Consider the following 23,378-nt stretch of genomic DNA (forward strand, 5'->3'; position numbering starts at 1 on the left):
CCTGAGTTTCTTTATCTCTAAGGGCGCTGTGATAATTAAAGGTAAAGCCCCCAGCACAGAGGGGGTGCTCTGTAAAAGTGAGTGGCTAGCTCTTTTCTGGGAAGAAGGCCATGACTTTTAAATCTAACCCAATGTCCCAAGCCCTTTGACCGCTGTGTTCCCACCGGCCACCCTGATTGACACTGCAGGCAGGGCCCTTTGCCAAGTGTACGCTAAATCTACACAAACTCAGGGGTGAATATATTCTTTTTTCCCCCTAGTCGATTATAAACTCCTTGAGAGCAAAGTCTATTTCTGACTTACCACTATGTTCAATAAATATCTGTCCTCTGAATGAATGCATATATGGATAATTACATGAATGAAGAAATAAACAAATGCTGCCTTGAACGATTTTCTGATTATTTTATGTGTCCAGATTACAATGTCAGGAAGAATGACTCCCCCAGGACAGGTCTGCTCTTTGTATTGGCCACACTCTGAGGCACAGAGAAAGCGCATGATAAATACAGGCTGAAAGGAAGCTTGGAAGCAATTTCAGGAATTACGTGAGTCAGAGCAAACAACTGGATAGGTTCCCCTTAATTTCCCGCTGCTTTTATCATTATCTGACCATGGGGAAATAATTACTTCCTGGGTCTCAGTTTACCCACCTATAAAGGGACAGAATTGGGTCAAGTGAACAGGCTGTTTCTTGCTCTGGTATTCTAAGATTGTGAGATTACAGTCCTAGGGAGGGCTGGGTGGGAAAATGAGGTTAAGACACAGATCAAACTGCAGGAGGCATTCCTAAAATTCAGTATATACTTGAAAATACTGAGCAGTGGCAGTCTCTGCTGAGAGGGACTCAGAATGGGAACACTCCATTGAAACATTATAATCAGGGCTGGGAGCTAACACTCATGCTCTTTACAATCCCTTAAAATTAAAAAAAAATCTTGAAACTTTCTTTGTAGTCTGGATGCCATGAGCTTAAGGCATTTTAAGTTTATACCATTAAGTTTATACCATTTTAAAACCATCAGGAGTAGTTTGGAGCCAAGGAACCTCAGCTTTTCCCATGGGGGTTGACTGCACGAGGTGGGCTTGTAGTTTGCGAAAGGACCTGGAGGGGGCGCCCAGCTCTGGTGAGTGATGGGGCAACAGGACCACCCGCCATTTGGTGATTAAAGAAGGAAGAACCAAGAAGAGCCAGCTAACTGACCCAGATGCTGGAGAATTTTCCCATCACAAAAAAGAAATGATAATTACATGATATGATAGAGGTGTTCGCTAACCCTGTGGTGGTCATCATATTGCAATATATTTATCAAATCAACAGGTCATACACCATAAATTTACACAGTGTTCTATGTTAATTATATCTCAATAAAAATAAAAAGTAAAAAACAAAGATGGTGTTTCCCTCACTGTTGGTAGCTAGGGAGTTTTGAAAATGGGAGCTGATGGCTGATTCCTCCAGAGCCCCCCTTACGGTGAGGATGGGCAGGGCACTAACCCTGCCCTAGAACAAGCTGGCAAGAGTATGCTAAGTAGGATAGCTTCCAAAAGACCTTCCCTCCATTTATCTTCTTTGCCTACTGTATCAAGAAGGTGTCTGGAGTATGTTGGACTATCTTTTATGTAAAATAATAGATAGAAAGTATCCAAATTAGAGGGTGGGTTCTGGAGTGAGACTACCTCGGTTCACAGCTTGGCTTCACCATTAACCAGAGGCGTGACCTTGGACAAGCTCCCTAACCTTTCTGTGCCTCAGTTTCCTTATCTGTAAATTGTGCATTCATTCAATAAGTGTTAATTGAAAATCCACAGTACACTTAGCATTGTTCTGGGTATTTGAGATGTAGCAGTGAACAGAAGAGTCAAAGATCCCTCCCTGCAACTTCTATTTTAGTGGGACAGGACAAAAATTACCTACTTAATAGGACTATTGTATTAAATGACAGAATGTATGTGAATTGCTTTGTTGTCTACAGGCGCCTAGGTTAGCCCACACTGAATTCACCAGAGGGAGAAGGGTGGGATCCTTGCTTGCTTCTTTCTTTCTTTAGTGGACTTTTTTTTTTTTTTAAATACAAGGAACTATTTCTAGGAAAGAATTGATGCTTAACTCATTATTAAAAAAATTCATTATTTTTTCTAATCACAAAAGAGATGCCAGTGCACAAACAATCAAACGTTATAGAAATGAATGGCTTGGAAAGCGAAAATCCCTGGCAACCTCATCCTTTAACTACAGGCACTGTTAACAGCTTGGTGTAGATGCATCCAGATACTTTTTTCTGTATAGACCTTATCTTGACGGAATCTTTTGCTTTTCAGAGTTTTTTCCAGTTATCCAACTTTATTAAAAAACAATCTGGTTAAGCCTAATAAAATGAATGTGGTAGAATAAGAAGAAACTGTGTGTGTGTGTGTGTGTGTGTATGTGTGTGAATGAACAAGACACAGAGAAAGAGAGACAAAGAGAAAATGAGAGGAATGGACCACCCTATGGGATTGTTTGGAATTGCTATATCCCCTCTGGCACGACATGAGGAGGCTTGGACTTGGTGGCTCCAGTCTTATCCACCCTTTCTTTCTCTTGAGAAATGCTCTGTGTCATCAGTAGCAGCTCAGAAAAATCTTTCCTGAGGGGCGCCTGGGTGGCTCAGTGGGTTGAGTGTCTGACTCTCGAGTTCGGCTGAGGTCATGATCTCAGGGTCGTGAGATTAAGCCCCACATCAGGCTCCCCGCTTGGTGCAGAGTCCGCTTGAGGATGCTTTCCCTCTGCCCCTCCCCCAGCCCCCTCCTCTATCTCTCAAATAAATAAATCTTAAAAAAAAAAATCTTTCCTGATAAAACACCCTGGTGTCCCATTTCCTTTCTGGATAATCAGGCATAGGAATGGAGAGTCTCTGAAATGCCCTCAGGCAGTACGTTTTGAGGACATGGGTTTTTTGATGGTGTCCTGCCCTAATGCTCTGCTGGATTTCCAGGAGTCTGTTTTTCATTTTCAGAAAACTTTTTTTTTTTTTGGTTCTTTTTCAAATTTGCTTGCTGGTTTTTTTTCCAAATGTTTTGTACTTTCCTTATTACTTCATTCTTGTGAAAAATATTTCTTTCTTTAATAGATTTAAGCAGAGCTACTTTATAATCTTTCTGAGAATATTCCTTTTTCTGGGGTTCTAATTCTTCTATTAGTTGTATATCTGATTTTCCCACAGTGTGGATTGTTTCCATGTGGATTATTGTGAATCATGAATTTATTTTCACTGGGGAATTGTTTTTCCCCTCGAGGGATTCCACACAGCACGGCTTGTGGCAGTGTCCTCACAGAGAAGTTTGACTTTGCCTTCTGCCAGGAAGGTTCTCTAGCCGTATCGCTGGCAGGGGACAGTATTTTACACTCATTTCTTAACTATGTGTATATTATAAATGCAGACTCTAAATATACATGTGGTGAAGGCTTAGTGTTTTGGTTTCTTCCAAGAGACATTCTTTCTCCTCACAAGCCCCTTGTCTTTTGCCTGGCTTGCCCAGCAGAGCCTGTCTCTTCTTCCCTGAGGGTATAGTAACCACTGAAGGCTCCTAGTTTCCTGCAGGACTCTCAGCGCCAACATCCTGCCTTGTATGACCCTGCTGCCTGGGTGTGGACCCATCTCCAAGCCTGAATGATGAGAAGGAAACAGCCATGAAAATGGAAGGACATTCAAGACTGGGGAAATAAGCACGAAGGCTCTGCACGCGGCTCTCAAGGGAGACGGTGGTGGCAGATGCAGCCTTCCTTCCAGCTCCAAGAGCAAAGTACAGAGGGGCTAGATGGGTAGCCTCTTAACAAGTCAGTATTGGTGCGTGGATCTTGGAGCAATCTAGTAATTTTTTATCCTTGGGCAAGTTTCCCTTTCTCACTTTTGTAGTAAGAAATGTCACACAAAAAGATGTTGGGTTTGCAAGGGGACAGTGCTGCCCCATGAACCATGCCTCCTGGTATTTTTGTCCTGTGTTCTCCCCTCTCTTGGAATCTGGTAGGATCTATGATTTGCTTTCACTAGTGGAATGTGGTGGAAATTTTATTGTGCCAGTCCCACTCTGATGTGAACCTCAGGTATCAAGTGTAGGATGGTACGTGCACGTGTGTGTGTGTGACAGAGGACAGAGAGAGATTGAGGGAGACTGAGAGACAGAAAGAGAGAGAGAGAGAACCAGACATATAAAGATGGAGAGACTCAAAAAGAACATTTTCCTGGTGTTAAAAGCAGATGATTTTTTTTTAAAGCAGTTATTTTTTTTTTTAAACTATCATTTACCTTTTTCTTTATCACTCTTCCCAGCACCTTAGGAACCTCTATTTTAGGGTTGGGAGCCAGAGGGAAAGGGGGTGGTTTCCCTCCCGAGCCCATGGAAAGGCGGAAGCTGCTGCTGACCTCACAGTCAGTCCAGGCATCAGACGGGGGGCTAGGGCCACAGGTGCAAACGGAAAGCAGACCATTCCCATCCATTCCGCTGTAAGTAACCCAAATGAGAAAACACATGGAGGTGGAAACGGCCAGGGAAAACGTGTGACTCAGGCACCCGGCTCCGGGTCTGCAGGGCAGAGAGAGGGCAGGGAGGACGGAATGACTATGTTCGTCTCAACTCTGAGCAGCGCGCTCGCAGCCTTACGTGGCAATTCCTTCTGCCCGGGTGGGTGCTCCCAGCGGCCAGACTCCAGGATAGTAACGGAGCTACAGTGACTCTTTTTCTGGGCCAAAAACCCTTAAGCTATATCCCCATTAGTGGATAGGGGCAAAGAGGTGGAGCTTCTCAGTAGCAGGATGTTTGGAAAAAGACAAGGAAGTTGAAGGCAGGAGTCAACGTCTCCCAAAGTTCTTTCTTAAAATACACTGTATTTGGCTTCAAGGCTGCTGACTCACACCCTCCCCCGTCCGGGCATTCCATCCTGGGGCTACTCTAGTCCCCAGAGTGCCTGGGGAGACCAGCTCATTTCCCACCTCCAGTATCCACTGAAACATCTGCTTTAGCTTATTAGAGAGTCAAAACAAGAAACTGTCAACCCATCATCATTTCCACTTGAGGACACATTCCTCTCGGCTGATGCGTGCCCCTCCCCAGTCCCCCCCACTGCCTGCGTGTCTGTGAGACTGGGAGCTGATTCCGATGATAAATGGAAGCACCTCTCACATCCTCGTTTATCTAACCTCCTCATGCGAATAGCGAGACTTCTCTTTGGGGAGTCGTGGAATGACTTCTGACTCACTGGATAAGCAGTGGGCCCTGGACACGGGGAGCAGAAACCCGGCTCTCCAAGCCCATTGCACCCCCTTCTCTTCCCCTGCAGGGAATCCAGCAGGGTGGAAAGCAGTCTGCCCGAGTGGCCAGCAGACCCACGCTCCCCCTGCACTCCTGGTTCCTTAGCCTCCCGGGGCCCCAGGGTCCTCTTCCACAAAATGGGTACAGTAATACCTATGTTGCCAGCCAGGCAGGGATCTTGCATGGTCTGAATGGAATCCCGGGGTAGGAAGGCATCTTAAAGAGTCTCTGAGGTTTACATTTCCTCCTGTAATAGCACCACCAACAACCTACACTTGAACACTTTCTGTGACAGGGAACTCATTCCCACAGAGTCAGGTACGCTGTGAGATAGCTCTGATTTGTTTTCAGCTGAAAACTGCCTCCTTTGCCATTCTACCAACTGGTTCTTCTCCATGTGGGTATATGGAAACAAGGTGAGCCCCTTTCTGGAAGAACAGCTTTCAGATATCTGGAGGTGTACTGCATCCCGATATGGACAGAGCAGTCCCTGAGTCCTCTCCCCACCAGGCTAAGCCTTTCCCCTCACTGTCATGGTTACTGCTCTCCAAAGGCATGTCAGGTCATTTATGACCCTCATAGTATCCTTTCTGGACCCAAATGTGGTGTTCAGAATGGTCTGAAAGGGGGAGAGGGAACTGGGACATTTACCTCTCTTGTTCTAGATGCTATGCCTCTATTAATGCAGTTGACCCTCCATTAGCTGCCTTGGTGGTTATTTCTCGGTGGCAGCACCTCCTCTACGATCTCAGCTGTGAACACCTAACTTCCTGAGGACCGCCTCTCTCTGTCCAGCTCATTTTACCTTTTATCCAGCTCAGTCATTCTTGAGCCTCATTGATCATGCATGTCACTGACCCCTATCCTCCCCACAATGTCCTCATGTCCCTTCTTACTCAGCACAGACCTCAGGACACATCACCATCATCAGCCCCCTGAATATATTTGCAATTCTTTTTTTCTCTCTTGCCTATCAAAATCCCAACCCTGATTAAATCCTACTCTCTGCCTCTTCCTGTCCTGCATCCAGACAGTTGAAACTGGCTAGAGAAAAACATGGAAATTGGTTAAATTCATGCCCAGTGATCTGCGGGGGGCCCATGGGGCCATCCAGCAATCATCCCCTAGCGCCCTAGTTTGGACACTGCAGGTCATACCTTCTCCAGCCTTAAACTTCCACCACTTCCGCCCCTATCCTCACTCTCAGTGGATGACCTTGCCCTCAATCAGTGGGCCTCCCACACATCCCCACCTGAAATACCCACCTGCCTGCACCTGTGCCCAGCGCTCCCCCCACCCCCAGTCCCTGCGGCCAGGCCTTTGTGCTCCTATCTAAGGCTAAGCCCTCCAGGTGTGCACCAGACCCTCACCCTCTCACTTACTCAGGAACTTTGGCCCCCCTAGCCCATACTCCCTTACTAATTTCTTCTTTTCTATAAGGTCCTTCCCATCCCACGTAACTACAGTATTATTTTCTTTCATCTTAAAAAACAACTACAACAATAAAATGCTTGCTTCTTATCCCCAGATAGGGAAACCAGATGAGGAGATTTACAAGCTCAGTGACCTGCTCCACAACATCACAGACCTAGAGGTGGTGGGGTCAAGAGTCAAGTCCAATTTTCCTGCCCCCAAAGCTGCAGAGGTCAGAGCAGCGCTCTCCCCAGCCCACTGCTTTGGTTTGAGTGGCTGAGCGCAGGCAAAGGAGGCCTTCGCCAAGGACGCCCAGCCAGCCCTGCCATGACCTGCGCAAGAAAGGCTGAAGGTTTTCAAGTGACTAGGGGACCTGCTGGGTCTGCAGGGGCCTGCTGAGTTGCCAGAACTCTGTCTTGATTGACTTGCCTGTCAGACTAAACATGGGTGGGGGGAGGGGCTGTTTCCAGAACTCCATGCCAGTCAGTACCATGCCAGCCACAGCAGGGTGTATGGGTGGCCATAATGGCAGACAGATGGGGCAGGTGAGGGGGGCAGAAGCTGCCAATTATCACACACCCCAGTGCACAGATGACACCTCATAAATCTTGCAGGCCCACAGCCCGTGTGGCCTGCTCTGGTGGCTCATTAATGCTGTCTGGTCCTCAAGTACAGGTGGAAAATGACGGCTCATGTGGCAAGCTGCCTTCCAAAACCAGTTTGTCAGAAGGGTACACTTCTTTTCTCCACCACTCACCACATCCCTGTTCATGCCAAGAGCCCAGAACAGCTCAGCCAAGGGGGGTTTCTTCCTGGGATATCAGACACTTAACCACCACCCAGTCACGGGCCTTCAGTCATCGACCCTCTTCTCTCCCCTCCCTGCTTTCAAAGATTCTCCCACAGAACAAACCCATTGGCTTTGCATCTGCCAGAGACATGGGGTCAAGTCGCAATTTTCAGACCACCCAGAAAAGCATGCATCTCCAACCTCTTGTTTGTGTATCTGCTGAAACCAGTGTTGACTTGAGCCATACTTCAAAAGGAACAGGCTGACCCACTTACTTGTCCGTCACAGCCTGCATGAACTCGTCCAGCAGGTCGTCGTATTCCTTCCCACGCACGCGCTGGTGTTTCAGCCCGATGTACAAAGGGTCTCTGAGCAGCTCCTGGAATAGACGGCATCCGTTTGCTCAATCGTCCTGGGTTAGTGGGAAGGACCAGGGAGAGGAAGGGAGGAGGGAGTTGGAAGTGGCCTGTGGACCCCGCCTCGCCAGCTGTCATCTCTGGAAGGGTCTGGAAGCTAAGCCATTGACTGAGGTGGGACTCCTAGGTGGTTCCAACTTCAGGAACCAAGGATGCTTTGATACAGAAAATCCTCTCAGACATAGCCTTCCAAACCCTGGCTGTAGGCGCTCTGGGTTTATTTTAAGGTTTTTCAACAGTGGGGCTATTGACATTTGGGCTTGGAATTCTTGGATGGGAGGGCTGAACTGCATACTGCAGAATATTTAGCAGCATCTTTGGTCTCTAACCACTAGAAGTCAGTAGCACCCCCAGTCGTGACAAAAAAAAAAGTCTCTAACCACTGCCAAATGTCTATTTGGGGGTTAGAACTGCCCCTGATTGAGAACCCCTCCAGGCAGCATCTAGATTAAGGTATTTATTGGATCTTGTTCAAAGCCACTGATCTGGACTCGAATGAGAAAACACTTTATTCACTCAAAGAAAACTTACTGAATACCTACCATGTGCCTGGCACTGCGCTAGTCCTTGAAGGTACAAGGACAGAATATACAACCAGAGATTGCAGTTCGAGAAAGATGCCCACCTGAATACCAGCCTGTGTTAGGTAACCCACCCACTCCGCCTCCTGCAGCGCTGTCACAGTGCTCACACACACCTCCTCACCTCCTCTCTACTCCCTCACACATACACCCTGCATAGGATCAGTGGACCCAGTCATACACGTTTATGGATCGTCCATTACTGCAGACATTGGGCCCCACTGGGGATTTGTAAATGAGTAGGAAATGGTTGTTGCCTCCCATGTGTCCACGGTCTATTGCAGGGGGCTAATGAGTAAACAAACTCTACTACAGTGCAGAATGATAGGCTTTGGCACGAAGTGTGGTTCATGGAAGGACAGAGAAGGAGTAAAGTAATTCCCATTGGGGGACAGGTGGTGATTGTCATGAGGAAATGACCGAGCATTAAAAGATGGGCAGATTCTGGGGGCGTCTGGGTTGCTCAGCTGGTTAAGCGTCCAACTCTTGATTTCTGCTCAGGTCATGGTCTCAGGGTGGTGAGATTGAGCCCTATGTTGGGCTCTGCGATGAGGAGTGGAGCCTGCTTGAGATTCTATCTCTCTCTCCCTCTCCCTCTGCTCCCCGCCCCCACCATCACACACACACTCTCCCTCTCTCTTTCTCAAAAAAAAAAAAAAAAAAAAGATAGGCGGTTTTGACAGGTGGGTTGGGCCCTCCAGGTGGGGAAGTCAGCACAAAGAAGGGCTGGGGGCTGGAGGCAGACAGAAGAAGATGTACCTGCTGTATTTAGGAAACAGGAAGTAATTCCATGCGTGAGGGTCTCCAGGAGTTATCTATTTGTGTCTATTTCATCAGAACAGGAGCTCCTTGAGGATAAGCGTCGGTGTTACCCTCATCTCTATCTGAACCGCAGGACGCGGAGGTAAGGACCCCACAGCCCCGCCCTCGAGTGGCTTCCATTCACTCGGACCCCCATCCCTGACCCTCCATGTGACCTCGGGCAAATCACAGGACCCCTGGGACCTGTCTTCTCATTCCTCAAATGGGGAGGAGAGGCCAGCTGCAGGGGGTGCTTGGGATGATGACATGGAATAATACGGGGAAGAGCTTTGTGCATTATAACACATGCTATAAAGTAACGGCTGCAGCTGTAGCTTCCATGGCACTTCCTATGTGCCACATATTAAGGACTGTTCTAAGTACTCGTATCTCCCCTCTGGTGGGACAGCCATGGAGGTGTGTGGCTCAGAACTCCCTGAAGAGAACCTGCTGAGGGCGGGGAGATGGGCGGACAGCCTTCAGCTGCCACCTCCCCCTGGGTGGCTCCTAGCCCTGGCTGAACATGGCGGGGTCAAGGGCAGCCCAGGGCTGCCCTGCCGGCCCTCCTGCGGGCGACCTTTGCTCGAGGCCTCCTGTCACCCTGCCCAAGGCCTTCCCAGGACCCCACTGCGGGCTGGGCTCTTGGGACTGAGGTCTCCGTCCTCCCGCCTCTCCTGTCACAGGTCTCGCACCTGCACTGGGGTCTGAAGGCCTTACCCACTTGCCGACTCCTCCTGCTCCCCCCTTTTTTCTTCACGGGGGTCCCCCAAGAAACCTTTCACACCTCTGTTTCTAGAGGGGCCCAAGCAGACACAAAGGTAGGTCTTGCAATTTCCCCCATTTGACAAATGAGGCAATGGGGCACAGAGAGGTGAAGCAAGCTGCCCAGCCCCCGGGCTGGTATGGGGAAGAGTCGGGAGTCACAGTGAGGCTGCCTGGCTCCAGTGCTCATGGTCGCTGCCACAGAGCCCTACCGCGTGGGCGGCTCGTTTGCACATCAACCAGAATGGACTCCGTTTTTGTTAGACACTGCTCTAGATCCATACTGTCTTGACGGCGCTGTGGAGGTGGAGGTCATTGTGCAAAAGTGTAGGGGACAGAAAAGAATAGGCAGGATCTGCCTTCCTAAACCCTCAGCTCCAGTGCTCATGCGCATCACCTGAGGCACCACGGGTCTATGTTTAGCAAGAGGCCTTTCGTTTCTCACTCCCTTCACCCATGGGCAATCCCTCCTTGAGACAGGTTAGGATTCTGCCCTGGCAGGTGTATGTATTTGTGAGACAGAAGGATGACAGGGGGCACATCTGTGCCCCCGTTCACGTGCCACCTTCAAGGTGATCCTCTGAAAGCCACTTAGAGGCAGCAAACATCCAGCCGAGGGCAAACCATAAATGTTGTGATGACTTGATAGAAAGCTAGGCAGTTAGGGATGCCTGGGTGGCTCAGTTGGTTGAGCATCTGCCTTCAGCTCAGGTCATGATCTCAGGGTCCTGGGATTGAGTCCCACATCGGGCTCCTTGCTCAGCAGGCAGCCTGCTTCTCCCTCTGCCTACTGCTCTCCCTGCTTGTGCTTTCTTTTTCTCTCTCTCTGACAAATAAATAAAATCTTTAAAAAAAAAAAAAAGCTAGGCAGTTATTAAAATTGGTGGTTTTTAAGACTATGCAGCCACCTGGACTGACATGTAGGAGATTATTGAAAGTGAGAAAAGCAGGATACAAAACTACACAGATGTAACTTCAACTCTCTGAAGCACACACATACAGCCCAGAGGGCACGCAGAGAAATGATAAAAACAGTATCACTGCTGGCACCTGCAGAAAAGATTCACATTTTTAGTTCTTGTAAGAGACTTCCCCGGGGCCACAGTGAGTTGTAACTTGTAATGTTGCCAAGTGGCTGATTTGGATCACTCGTACATCAGGCAGTGAAAAGCGAATTTCTCAGTGTTCCATGTGCGGTTTGTGGGGCAAATCAGATTCTCCAGGAATACTGAGGAATTTTTGGATTTTCCAAAAATTTCTCAGTATATCTGCATTTAAAGTCAAAGGCCAACTATAAAGAGGTACTACTGAGATAGAAGGGTGGCTATGAAAGCTTTAGAACATTCCTTATATTTTGCTTTTATATTAAAATTATGCCTGAAATACTTCATACCTAAGCACACACACACAAATTGGAAAGAAAGTTTCTATATGGAGATAATACTAAGAAGAGCTTCTTCTATTTATATAGAACTTTCAAATAATTCACTCCTGAATCAAAAGTAATGTGATCCTTCCACCTTACATATTGTCATCCCCATGCTATAGACGAGGAAGGTGAGCCAGAAAGTGGCTGAGCTGAAATTGAGCCTTGCTTTGCCTGGATCTCATGACAGTGTCCTTTCTCCCCAATATTCCATGTTGTGGGGACCAGGTGACCTGGGGGTGGCTCCTCACCCTCTGCCCGGTCCTCTGGAGGCACTCAGTCATGGCAGGGAAGGTGCAGGCTCTGATCCTGCAGAGGCTGGGGAGCAGGGACAGCAGGACAGAAGCCGAGTCCCCATCGCCAGCCAGCTGGGCCTCCTCTGGCAGCAGCACAAGGTGGAGCACTCACGCTGTCTTGGCACGACGCGAAACAAGAAGTCCCCATCCTGCTCACTGTCCCACTGAGTGATGCGGCCATCAGAACGGCCGCCAGCAAGGTGTGGGACCCTTAGCTGGCCTGGACTCTCTCCTTGTGGCCCTCCTCTATCCTTGACTTCCTTACATAAATGCTTAGAAGTGTTTAGCATCAAGTATTGCCAGATAAAATACAGAACGCCTGGTTAAATTTGAATTTCAGATAGGCAAGATTTTTTTTTTAGCCTATGTCCCAAGTTTTGCATGGAGCATACATGGGACATATGCAAAAATGCAATTAGCTATTTATCTGAAATTTAAATTGAGCTGGCATCCTATAGTTTTCTTTGCTAAATCTGGTAGCCCTATCAGGAGAGGCAGAAGGAACCTTGAAAGCTGGCAGGCAGTGTCTGCAGAGGAAAGAGCACTGCCTCGCTGGGTGGCCCTGCTCAGGATGCTTCCTCTGAGTGCCTCAATATGGTCTGGCTTTAGAATCAGAACGGGGTCTGGGCTTTGGAGATGGACAGACCTAGTTCGAATTTAGGCTCTGTCGCTTAGGTCTGTGACTTTGGGTTTTTCTTGGAGACAAAATGTCATGAAAAACAAAAATGGTTTCCTCCTCTTCACTTGCCCTCTCACTCCCTGAGCACTGGCTTTAAACTGGAAGATAGATGAAGCTTCTGGCTGGGAAAAATATTTATCTCATGTAGCAACAGGCACACGAAGAAGTTACTCGGGGAGCATCTGGGAGTCTGGGGAGGTCCTGGGATTGGGTTCACGCTGTGGACACAGCACACGTTCCCCACTCAGGGTGGCGGGTATGCCTACCGTGCATGTCTTTGGGGGCTCAGTTAAGCCCAGGGATCAGCTACGAAGATCCTAGGAGGGGCACCCTCAAAGGTCACGTGTATACAGAGCAAGTGCATCTCACGGCACCACAGGGTGAGTGCGGGCTGTTTATCAGCTGCAGTAACGATGCTCTTACGAGGTGGACACAGCCCTTCAAGCCCAGCTCTGTTGGCAGCCCCACGCTTCCCCAGGACTCCGGCAGCACCCCCAGGGATGGCCTGCTGGGCTCTGTGGACAGTCTGTTCCCATGTCTCCCCAAGAAGACATCCCCCCATTAGAACCCATTGAGGCTCAAGACTTCTGCCAGGAGAAGATTGTTAAGGCTCAGGGACCATTTTAAAGCCAAGCCCCGGGGTTGCCCTGCAGGACCTGTCGTGTGGAGTGGCATGAGCATTGGGCTTGGAGTCAAACCTGGAGCAAGCCATTTCTGCTCTGCACCCCTTCTGGGTGAAATGAGGGGTCTCAATGAGAAGTACATTTGATCCTTGAACAACAGCTTTGAATGGCACAGGTCCACTTATCTGTGGATTTTTTTCAATAAATACAGTACAGTGCTCTAAATGTATTTTCTCTTGTGATTTCTTAATAACACTTGCCTTTCTCCAGCTTACTTCATTGTAAGGGTACAGTATATAATCCATACCACACACACGACATGTGTTAATTGGCTATTTACATCATCGGTGAGGCTTCCAGTCAGTAGTAGGCTATTAGTAGTTAAGTTTTGGGGACTGAAAAGTCCTGTGTGGATTTTCAACTGCGTGGGTGTCAGCACCCCTCACTCCTGCGTTGTTCAAGGGTCAACTGTAGCTCAGGTCCCTTCGACCGTGGACAGTCTGTGACGCTGTCTGGCTGCATGTGGATGAAACAGAAGACACAAACCAATCCACGCACAGCCACGGAGGACCCCAGCAGATGGGCCTATCGGGGAGGGGGGGGGCTCCCTGGCTTTGTCCCTTTGGAACTTAATCATGGGATATCCCCTCTTCATGGGATCGCTGCCCCACATATTTATTTTTCCAAACCTCCTTGGGGTCGGCAGGTAACAGTGACTCAGAGTTTCAGGGCTGTCGACAGCAGATGTTTTCCTTCAACAGGAAACGTGGAAGGGTGTTTTCCTTGACTCTGATTAGAGCTCCTGTTGCCCCAGGAGTTTTCACAGAGGCACGTGCGTGTACACACACACACACACACACACAGACGGTCTTGTTATCCTGACACTCCAGCTCCTCAAACAGCACGCTCCCTGCACGGACATGTAGATGAAAGTTGCAAGGTTAAGCCTCTCCCTCCTATTGTTCCGGCTTGCTCTGGGGAAGAGATGTGCCCCAAGACTTCCGGGCAGGTGGGAACCTTGCAATCTTTTTTTTTTTTAAAGAACTGTAGTGTGGGAAATCACATAATGAATGCATTTGGAAGAGCAAAACCATCATCTTCCCAATGTTGGCCACTTTGTAAGTCTGGATTTTTGTGTCTTGAATTTTGTGAAGAGGGTCTGGGGGGAGTTTGCCTTTCTTTGGGGCGGGAGGACCGTGCTCATGGCGTCGGTAACCCCTGGGCCTGGGCGTCCATGGGGCCCCCGCCTGCGTGAACCACCACCTTTCCCAGTCTTCATCACCCAGTCTGTAACACAAATGCCTGGCCCCTTGAAGCGGTGCACCACGGTGGACAAGGCAGCTCTGGAGCCAGAGAGACAGGTTCAAACCCTGGCTCTGACACTTAGCGCTGTGGGGCCTAAGGTGAGTAGTTCCCGTGTGTGGGTCTCAGGTTCCTCATCTCACACAGCCTGGGGAGAGTGAAATGAGGTTCAAATCCACAGAGGCCTCCAGCTACGCCTGGCACACCGCAGTGCTCCGAGCTGCTTTCTCTCTGCCTGCCTGCATGGCGTGGCAGGGGCGGCACCTGCCCTCAGCGCGAGTTCCCTCCTCTGAGCTGGGGAGTACTCCGGTCCTTCCTGAGGGAGTGGGGGCAGACCCAGGGAACACTCTCTTCCTTCCACACCCAGGAGGGAGAAGTGATTCAGAGGCCTAAAGCCCCAGGCGGAGAAGCAGACACTTGGAGGAGAAGGAACACATTAGCCATTAAAAATGATCAATTAGGTGACAGTGTTGAAATATAGTATAGAATATTCCACTCAGGCCCTGGCTCTCATTTTTCTCCCTCATGCCTAGCAGAGTGCCTGACACCTACTAAACATTCAATAAACTTTTGCTAAATAAGTAGGGAGAAAGTGTTCATAAAATAACATTCATTGAAAAAATGAGAACAAAATTACATGCATGTTACTCCATCTATGTTGATGCATAGACGAATATTGGAAAGGAACAGGGATGGAGCATGGTGGGAGAGATGCCATTTCCCTTTTCTTCTAAGATTTTGAATAGTGTGTTCAGGTTACTTTAGTAATAAAAACTCTAAAAATCAAGAAATGACCTTTACTTCTAAAGCAGCTGGCACCCAGGCAGGCAGGGGTGGTGTGGGCAGACGGGGGCGGACAGAGATTAGGATCCCCGCCCTGCCACTCCTGGCAGATCTTCTTTTCGGGCAAATTAATTTCTCTGAGTTGTCAAGCTTACACAGGGTGGTCTGTGAAAAGTGCCTGACCATACTCATAGCTTCCTGCCATCTCTTCTGGTGGGTTTATTATAAGTTGGGGCTAGCTCTAAGTTTCAGCACATCATTGCAGGGTGTCGGACCTTCAACGATATGGGATCTTATGCAAATGCTAGAGGCAACCCACACCCTTCCAGGGGATATAGTGGCCTTAGAATCAGACCCAATCTTGCTTAAAGTCAGCTTTTAGGAGAGAATGAGTAAAGGTCTCAATTAAATCCTGTTGGAACACAGCAGGAGGAATTGGATGGGAAGAACAGCTAAAACAAAGTTCACTACACTCATCCTCGCCTTCATGATTCCATGCATGTTGGGACCAAAGAACCATTTCTGCAAGACCCAGGCATCTGGTCTGGGGAAGAGAACCACAGCATGCAGCAGACCTTGAAGACTGCTCTTGCCATCCTGTCTCCTGTCTCCTAGGCTGGAGGGGAGGCATATGGAGAAGAGCTTTGGAGGCAGAACACTCAAAAACCTTCTGGTCCAGTTCCTCATTGTACTGGAAGGGGCTCAAGTCTGAATAGGTGTGGGGACTCAGCTGGCTGTCAGTGGTGTCAGGACCAGGGTCCCCACTTCCCAGGCCAGTCCTTCTCCCACTACCCTTGTCCTCCCTCACCCCACTCCCACGCCCACAATTTCCCAGCTCTTAAGCGAGGTCTGCCTGGCTGTCCTCTCACTTGATGGCATCTGTGGCTGAAGCCTGAATAAGCATCATTCCTTGCAAGGAGCCACAGTGCTCGTTCTCGTTTAGAAATGGGGATGTATGGTGTCCAGGGAGGAGGATGGCCATGCAAAGAGTCATGGCAAGTATCTTGAGAAAGATCACTGTGGAATGCGAGTAAGATAACCTTTTCGACCATATGAATCAAGAATCTAGAAGACCACTCCCTTTGCCTCAACATTTCTGTTTCTAGGACATAATCACAAGTAGAAACAAAGACTGATCTGCAAAAACAGGGCTCAGAGTAAAACATATTTGCAAAAAGATGAGAAGCAACCTGAGTGTCCAGCTGTGGGAGGTTTCCTCTGTAAACTGTGACACCCCAGGGAGCGGACATTGTGCAATAATGGCTAATGACCTGGGAGAAAACTCACCATATATACTACGTTTTAAAAGCAGGATACAGGGCGCCTGGGTGGCTCAGTTGGTTAAGCGACTGCCTTCGGCTCAGGTCATGATCCTGGAGTCCCTGGATCAAGTCCCGCATTGGGCTCCCTGCTCGGCAGGGAGTCTGCTTCTCCCTCTGACCCTCCCCCCTCTCATGCTCTCTCTCTCATTCTCTCTCTCTCAAATAAATAAATAAAATCTTAAAAATAAATAAATAAATAAAAGCAGGATACAAAACTATATATTCAAACCCAATTTTGGTTTTATAAATACTTTGTGGTGGGGCGGAGGGAGGGGGAAGGCTGGAAGGAAATATATCAAAATGGAAAGCATGATTAGTACTGATGTATAACTGATATTTTTAACACCTCTCTGATTTTCTGTTTTTTTCCCATTTTAAAAAAGATGAATTTGCACAGATTTTAAACTCAGAGATGCATGCCATGAAGAAGGAATTCTTGGGTAGTTTTTTGTCTTCTTTGACACAGGGACCCAGAACGGAGCCTGTAGACGCACACAAACCCCGTGTCCCAGGGAGGTACCCAGAGCAGCCGAAGTCTTGCCTGTGGTTTGAGCTCCTTAAATCTCAAACCATCTGGCATCTGCAGGTGGATCTCACCCACAGCTTGGAGCATGTTTTCTCCCTGGGCTTGCAGGACACTCATCTGGCTGATTCAGATATTTCATCCCCTGGCCCTGGTGCTTTGGGTTTTAATTCTTTCATTGAGGCAGCCTACCTCTACAATGCTGAAAAAATACCTCCCAGCAGCCTCTTCCACCTGGATCAAGGGACCCTCCTCACTACTGAATCAGAGAGAGGCCTCGGAGGGCAGTCATGGAGTGGGGAAGCAAACAAGGCCCAAGCTGGGGTCGTGGAGGGCACAGAGGGCCTTGAGGAGGAAGGGGAGCCAGGAATCCCCGTGGCTGGGGGGTGGGGGGTGGGGAGGTAGGGAAGGGAATGGGCTGCGCAGGCAGGGAGAAGAAAGGTCCCCACCTCTCGGCCGTGCAGGGGAAGTGCCCTGGCGAAGGGGACCCAGGAAAGAAATGTCCCAGTGCTTTACAGATATAATTGCCCCTTTCAAAGATGCCCCAGCCCCACTCCAGCCATCAGCTTCTGGCCCCAGGGCTCCAGGCCCAGGTGGTGCGTTACCTCATTGTTGGTGCCGACATCCAGCAGGACGGGGAGGCACTGCTGCGGGCTGACCCCTCCGCACGCTGTGTACAGGGCCAGCTTGCCCACGGGGATGCCCATGCCGTAGCAGCCCAGATCTCCCAGGCCCAGGATGCGCTCCCCATCAGTCACCACCACGGCCTGGAAACAATCAGGGAAGAGCCTCTTGTGACAAAGTGCTCATTTTATCACCCCTCCTGCGTTGGGCTTGACAGGTGGATGCCCACCTCCTCTGCTGCAGGATGGAACCCTGGTCGGGGAAAAGGCCGAGGGATTCCTTCCATTGCAGGTGGCAGTCCTTCTCCCTGTCCCCCATCTTGGCAGGCTGGTGAGCTGGGCGGACACCTTACCCCACATTCTGAGATTTGCGACAGGGGCTGCAGAAACAGCTGGAGGGAAACCACATCTGGTCACTCTCCCTCAAAGAAACTAAGCAGATATTCCCAGCTTGAGATCTGGGCACAGGACCATAATGAAAGGAGACCCTGAGGGGCAAGTGTTCATGCTGCTGCCACAAGCCCACGGTTTTGAGGCTGATGGAAATGCCCTCCGCCTGCTCCTGGGGTACAGTAAGTCCAACCTGCAAAGGGCAGGGCTCCTGTGACAGCGGCTGGGGTCACTACTTCCCAGGAACCCAGGAGGGTTCTCAAGCTGTACTGGGGTTACCACTGTGCTTTGGCAAATAATCACTGGAGGCATACTTCGTGCTAATTTGGGGCTTGCTTGCTGTTAATTAACAGATGCTGAAGAAGCTGATGGTGATAGAAATTACTATGATTTTGATAGATATTCATTTATTCATTCTTTTACTACATATTTATGAAGCACCTACTTGGCAGACACTATGCCAGATCCTGGGAGAAGGAGCATCACTTTGCTCATTTGTAATAACAAGTCTGTATGGATTCAGGCCTTAAAGAACTAAGGGGCAATAAAAAGAGATGAAACATGTCTACTTATAATTAATGACTCTGGGAGGAAAGTGAGGGTAGTGGAGCAGCACGAGGGCAGCCGAGACTGAAAAGGGAGAATTACTTCCTGTAGGGTAACCCTTCGTAAGGGTGAGGGCACACAGGAGACGACTGTCTGCAGGGGTCCCCCTGGGGAGGAAGGTACTTGATGCAAAAGGAAATTCGGATGCAGGACAGAGGTGGGGAGGGTGTGGGCTGTGTGTGGGGAATGAGGAGGTGCAGGTTGCATGAAAGGAGAGAACAGAATGTCAGGCAGGAGTCAGACGGTGAAGGGTCTTAAAAGTCAGGCCACAGAAATCCCCTCGGGTGACAGTGAAGTTGTTTATAGTCATCCTGACCTGCTCACCATCACTGCCTCCCTCCATCTCGAAATGAGTTACATTTATGGGGCTACCTATCCCTCCACTGGAGCCTGGCTTTGACCAGGGCTTAGGACCAGCTCTGAGTGATGGACATCCCAGTGCCCCAAGCATGGTGCTCCTGGGCATCATGGGGCTCAGCTCAATCTATGCAGGCACACTAAGCCCTGGGGATAAAGAGATGAAGACCCCTTCTTGCTCTGGAAGAGTTTATGATCCAGGACCCAAAGGGCCCATGGCATCTTATCATTTCTATTCTCCAGCTCTCTAAGAGTAAGAGCACACAGAGGTGCCGCCTTTCTGTAGAAAGAGGTATAGAGATTCTTAAAAACACTCCTCCACTTCTGGAAAGGGGACCTGGGGGGGGCGGGCAGAGCAAGAGACCCATGACGATCATGATTTTCCCCCTCAGATTATCTACTGCCTCTATGGAGAGTGTTCTCAACCCACATGCCACCTGATTCTCCCCACAGCCCTGGCAGGTGGGTGAGTCTGAGATTGTTATCCCCGTCTCACAGGTGAGCAAACAGAAGCTCTAAGACCTTCATGTTTTATATACATGTGTTAAGTATCAGCCAGAAGCCAGGCACTGGATTGGATGTTTCCACATGAGGTATCTTAGAAAGATTAGATGGCCTACCAAAGTCACCTTGCTTGTGCACGTGGCAGGTCAGAATTCTAATCAGGCTTTGGGTTCCTGGCTCTGGGTTCCTTCTACCACCACTGCAACTGGGTTAAAGCACCTGTGCTCTTGGTCAACTTCTGCCCTGCCTCTGACCTCCCCCTGGGGGAGTCTGTGCTTTCATGCTGCCCAGACTCAGGGCATTCCTCTACCATCTCTCCTGATCAAAGCTTCCTTATTCCAATTCCCATTCTCTCAGAATTTCTCTCCATTGAGGGGCAGTGAGTTAACCAGAGGAGGTCGGCTCCTACTCCAGGGTGTTATCCCTACAACTCTGGGGCCTTCCCAGATGGTGACAGGGCTCTTCAGTGCTGCCCTCCCAGCCTGAACCGTGCAAGGGCCCTCTCCTGCACAGCTGCCTCCTCACTTCCGTCTGCCACCCTCTCTCCATCACTCAGTGCTATTGGTTGGATTATTACAACGCTTCATGACCAGACTCAGCTTTCCTCCTTCCAGTCTCTCCGCATGCATTGTGTCAGAAACCCATTTTCATCATGCCATTCCCAGGCTCAAAGACCTTGAATGACTTCGAACTGTCCATAGAATAGAGTCCAAAACATTTAACACCTTAATGATCTGAACCCAGTATATGTTCTGACTTAGCTCTTGCTACTCATTTGCACACAAGTGCCTACTCCAGCCAAACTGACCTCCTCACTCCTCCCAGACATCCTCTGAACTCACGTATGATCTCCTCCCTCTCAGCCCCCATGGTCCTCTCTCCTAGAAGGTCCTCCTCCAGCATGCAAACCCTGCTCCATTACAATCTAATGCGATTTCTCCTAGCACCTGTTAGGGCTACCACACAGCTAGCCTGCACACCCTTCCTGCCTGCCTGCCTGCCACAAACATTGACTAAGTACTTACTGCTTGCCAACCCCTGCATAAGGTTCTGCTTACATATTTGGGTTCTTATTTAACATTTTTAAAAATGCACATTTTATCTCACCAAACAACCTAAAGATTAATGGCGGGGGTTCTGGAGTCTGATAACCAGTATTTAAATTTAGGCTCCTTGATAATGCACCATATGTAATCTTGGGTAAACAGATAATTTTTCTGAGTTTTAATTTTCCATAAAGTGGGGGATAATCATACCTAACTCATCAGATGGTTGTAATGATGAAGTAATATCAGTCTCATTTTAACCAGGTGCCTTGGGTAAGTGATCAATAAACGGTTACTGCTCTTATGATTATGATGATGGTTATTATTTGGGGCAAAGATCCCATATTGGATTTTTAATTGTTTTATCTTCTCTCTAGTTCAGCATTATCACAGGAAGGCCATGCAGTAAGCATCTGTTCAATAAGTGAATGAAATGGAACCAAGAGGAGACCGTAGTGGCCATTGGCCAAGAAAGTCGGCCATGCAAAGCTTGGGGCTCCTACGTCCTCTCTAAGCAGACATTGCCATTTGAATGTCCAATAGTCCCCCCAAATTCCCGAGTCCCTAACCAAATGAATCTGCTTTCCCTTTATTCTTCTAAACCTCTCACTTCTGCTGTCCTCCCTCTGTTACCTTGGATTTCCCAAGCTCAAAACTGTCCTGTTACAACTCCTCTCTGTCGGTCGTCAACCACAGCCAACTGGTCACCAAGTTCTGCTGATTCCATCTGCTCCTTACTTTTCCATTTGTTCCATGATCTTCACTTGCATTGTTGCTGCCTTCGGGTGAGCCCATCCATCTCATCTGACCACTGCAATGGTCTCTTCACAGGTCCCTCCACTCTTGGATTCCCCATGCCCCATTTCATTTTTCCAAAGCACACCCAGCTTTGTGACTTCCTTACCCCAAACCTCCAATGTCTCTCGATGTCTGTGAAATAAAGCTCAAACATCTTTGACTGGCGTTTAAGGCCTTCCATGGTCTAGGTCCTAACCGCTCTTTGAATTTCTTCTTTATCCAAATAAAATAATTCCAACCTTGTATAAGGTTTGTACTTTCCCAACTACATGCCATTTTACCCCTCAATCCCTATGATCTCCCTGATCCAAATCCTACCATCCTTGTATGCTTCAAGGAACAGTACAAAAGTCACCTTCCTCCATGATGTTCCCCTTCCAGAAGTCATACTCCTTCCTCTAAGTTCCCATGGCATTTTCCTTGTATTATGTTAGTTAGATGATAACTTCATCTTTCATAGGAGTTCTAAGCTCTCTAGGGCAAGTAATGGGTCTTGTCATATTTGATTCTTCAGGCACTTAGCTTGGTGCCTGCAATGTGATAGGAACTGGATAAATGGTGGCCAATATGATAGATCCAACATAGAGAGCAGAGGCTTTCCACAGGACTGCTTCATACGTGGTGTGAATGAACAAGTTCAGGGAGAAGATGCTGGATCTTATTTTTCATGACATCAATGGAGCTGGATGCCAAGGGCCACTAGTACGGTAGAAGTCAAAATCTGAGGACAAGCCTGAGCAGCACGGTGGGGTTTTAGAGTCCAGCAGTAACTATCAGTGAACTACAGGATTGCAGCTTCCTTGTTTGGATGGCATCTGCAACTCATACCTCCTCTGTATTTCAGATGACAAAGGAGAAGCGTGGGCCACATTCTTCCTCTGTCCACCTAGCATGGACCTACAGCCTTTTCTGCCTTACTGCCCATGTCCCTTAGCCTAGGTGGACCCAATGGGGCTGGCCCCATTGCTCTAGCCTCAGTTTCCTTACTTGCTGTAGCCCCAGGTTCCTTGGATCTGTAGTTATGTCATGGGCTGCCCACAGCCCTCACCTCCTCCCTCTCTCTCATCCTTCCTTTTTTATTCCTCTTCCTCCCCTTCTCTCTCCACTACATAAATAACACACAGTCTGCAGTTGCAAATCTTGGTTCAACCCTTCAAAGGCAAACAGCCACCTTCCTTGTCTATAAAATGGGGGTAATAATAATCCTCACCACTTATAGGTCATTAGAAGTCGATGAGGTCAGATGCTGCATGAAGTGGATACAGGGATGAGCTGCCCACATCTCCCTTTCAGGACTCAAGGAATGATTCCCTCAGCTGTGCCCTCAGGTGTCAGCCCACTTGGAGAATTTCCTTGACTGAAGAGAGCCACCTTGCCCCAAGTCACACCCTGTTCCGAAGGGCAGCAGCCCACAACCAATGACTGATGGATGCAGGGGTATAAAGGCTCCCCTGCCCCAACTCTGTTGGACTTGGAAGAGCCACCCCAGCTCCAGAGGCTCCTCATGGGCTCAGCTGAGGCTTCCTTGAGGCCTCACTCCACCCAACCTCTTTCTAGCCTTTCTCCTGCTTCCTTCCCTTCTAGAGGTATTGATCCCAAGAGCACTCCCTGAGAGGCTAATGTCCATCTCAGAGAATGTTTCCCAGGACACCCACCTTCTGACACCGAGGACAGAGTGGGTTTAACACGTGGCGGGCCTGTGCATAACGGGCAGGCACTTGGCACCAGCACCTGGTCCAAGTTGGGACGCCCATGTGGTTGGTGCTCAGCAGCAGAGGCTGCTCCTGGGCCTCCCCTACCCAGCTGCCTCTCAGCACCTTCCCTCCTTCCCCCCAAAGATGCTGGGCCTGGGGTGAGGGAGAGATTTAGGAGCTTGGGAAAGCTGTGGGGAGGGGGGCTGTTCTCAGCTGAATTTTCCTCAGGCTCAAGGCAGTGGCCACTGTGGGAAAGAGTCAGAAAAGCAGTTCTCACTCCTTTCATGATTTATAGCCGGACAGCTCTGGGCGACCTGGCCCACCCCCTCCTCCCTGAACAAGAGGGGCCCA

The 23,378-nt window shown here is 49.0% G+C and overlaps 1 protein-coding gene across 4 annotated transcripts in view; it reads right to left on the reverse strand.

Annotated features, from left to right (window-relative positions):
- The window catches only part of ME3 (malic enzyme 3), a 197,069-nt gene that overhangs the window by 42,756 nt on the left and 130,935 nt on the right, over positions 1 to 23,378 (reverse strand). For all 4 annotated transcript variants that reach the window (XM_032393613.1, XM_032393612.1, XM_032393614.1 and 1 more), the window contains 2 exons: positions 17,615 to 17,776; positions 7,771 to 7,874 (listed from right to left, as the gene is read on the reverse strand). In XM_032393613.1, the coding sequence (XP_032249504.1) occupies positions 7,771 to 7,874; positions 17,615 to 17,776 (266 nt within the window). The remainder of the gene's footprint in view (positions 1 to 7,770; positions 7,875 to 17,614; positions 17,777 to 23,378) is intronic.

This window comes from Phoca vitulina, unplaced genomic scaffold, assembly GCF_004348235.1.
Source record: "Phoca vitulina isolate PV1807 unplaced genomic scaffold, GSC_HSeal_1.0 scaffold74, whole genome shotgun sequence".
NCBI classification, from domain to species: Eukaryota; Metazoa; Chordata; class Mammalia; order Carnivora; family Phocidae; genus Phoca; species Phoca vitulina.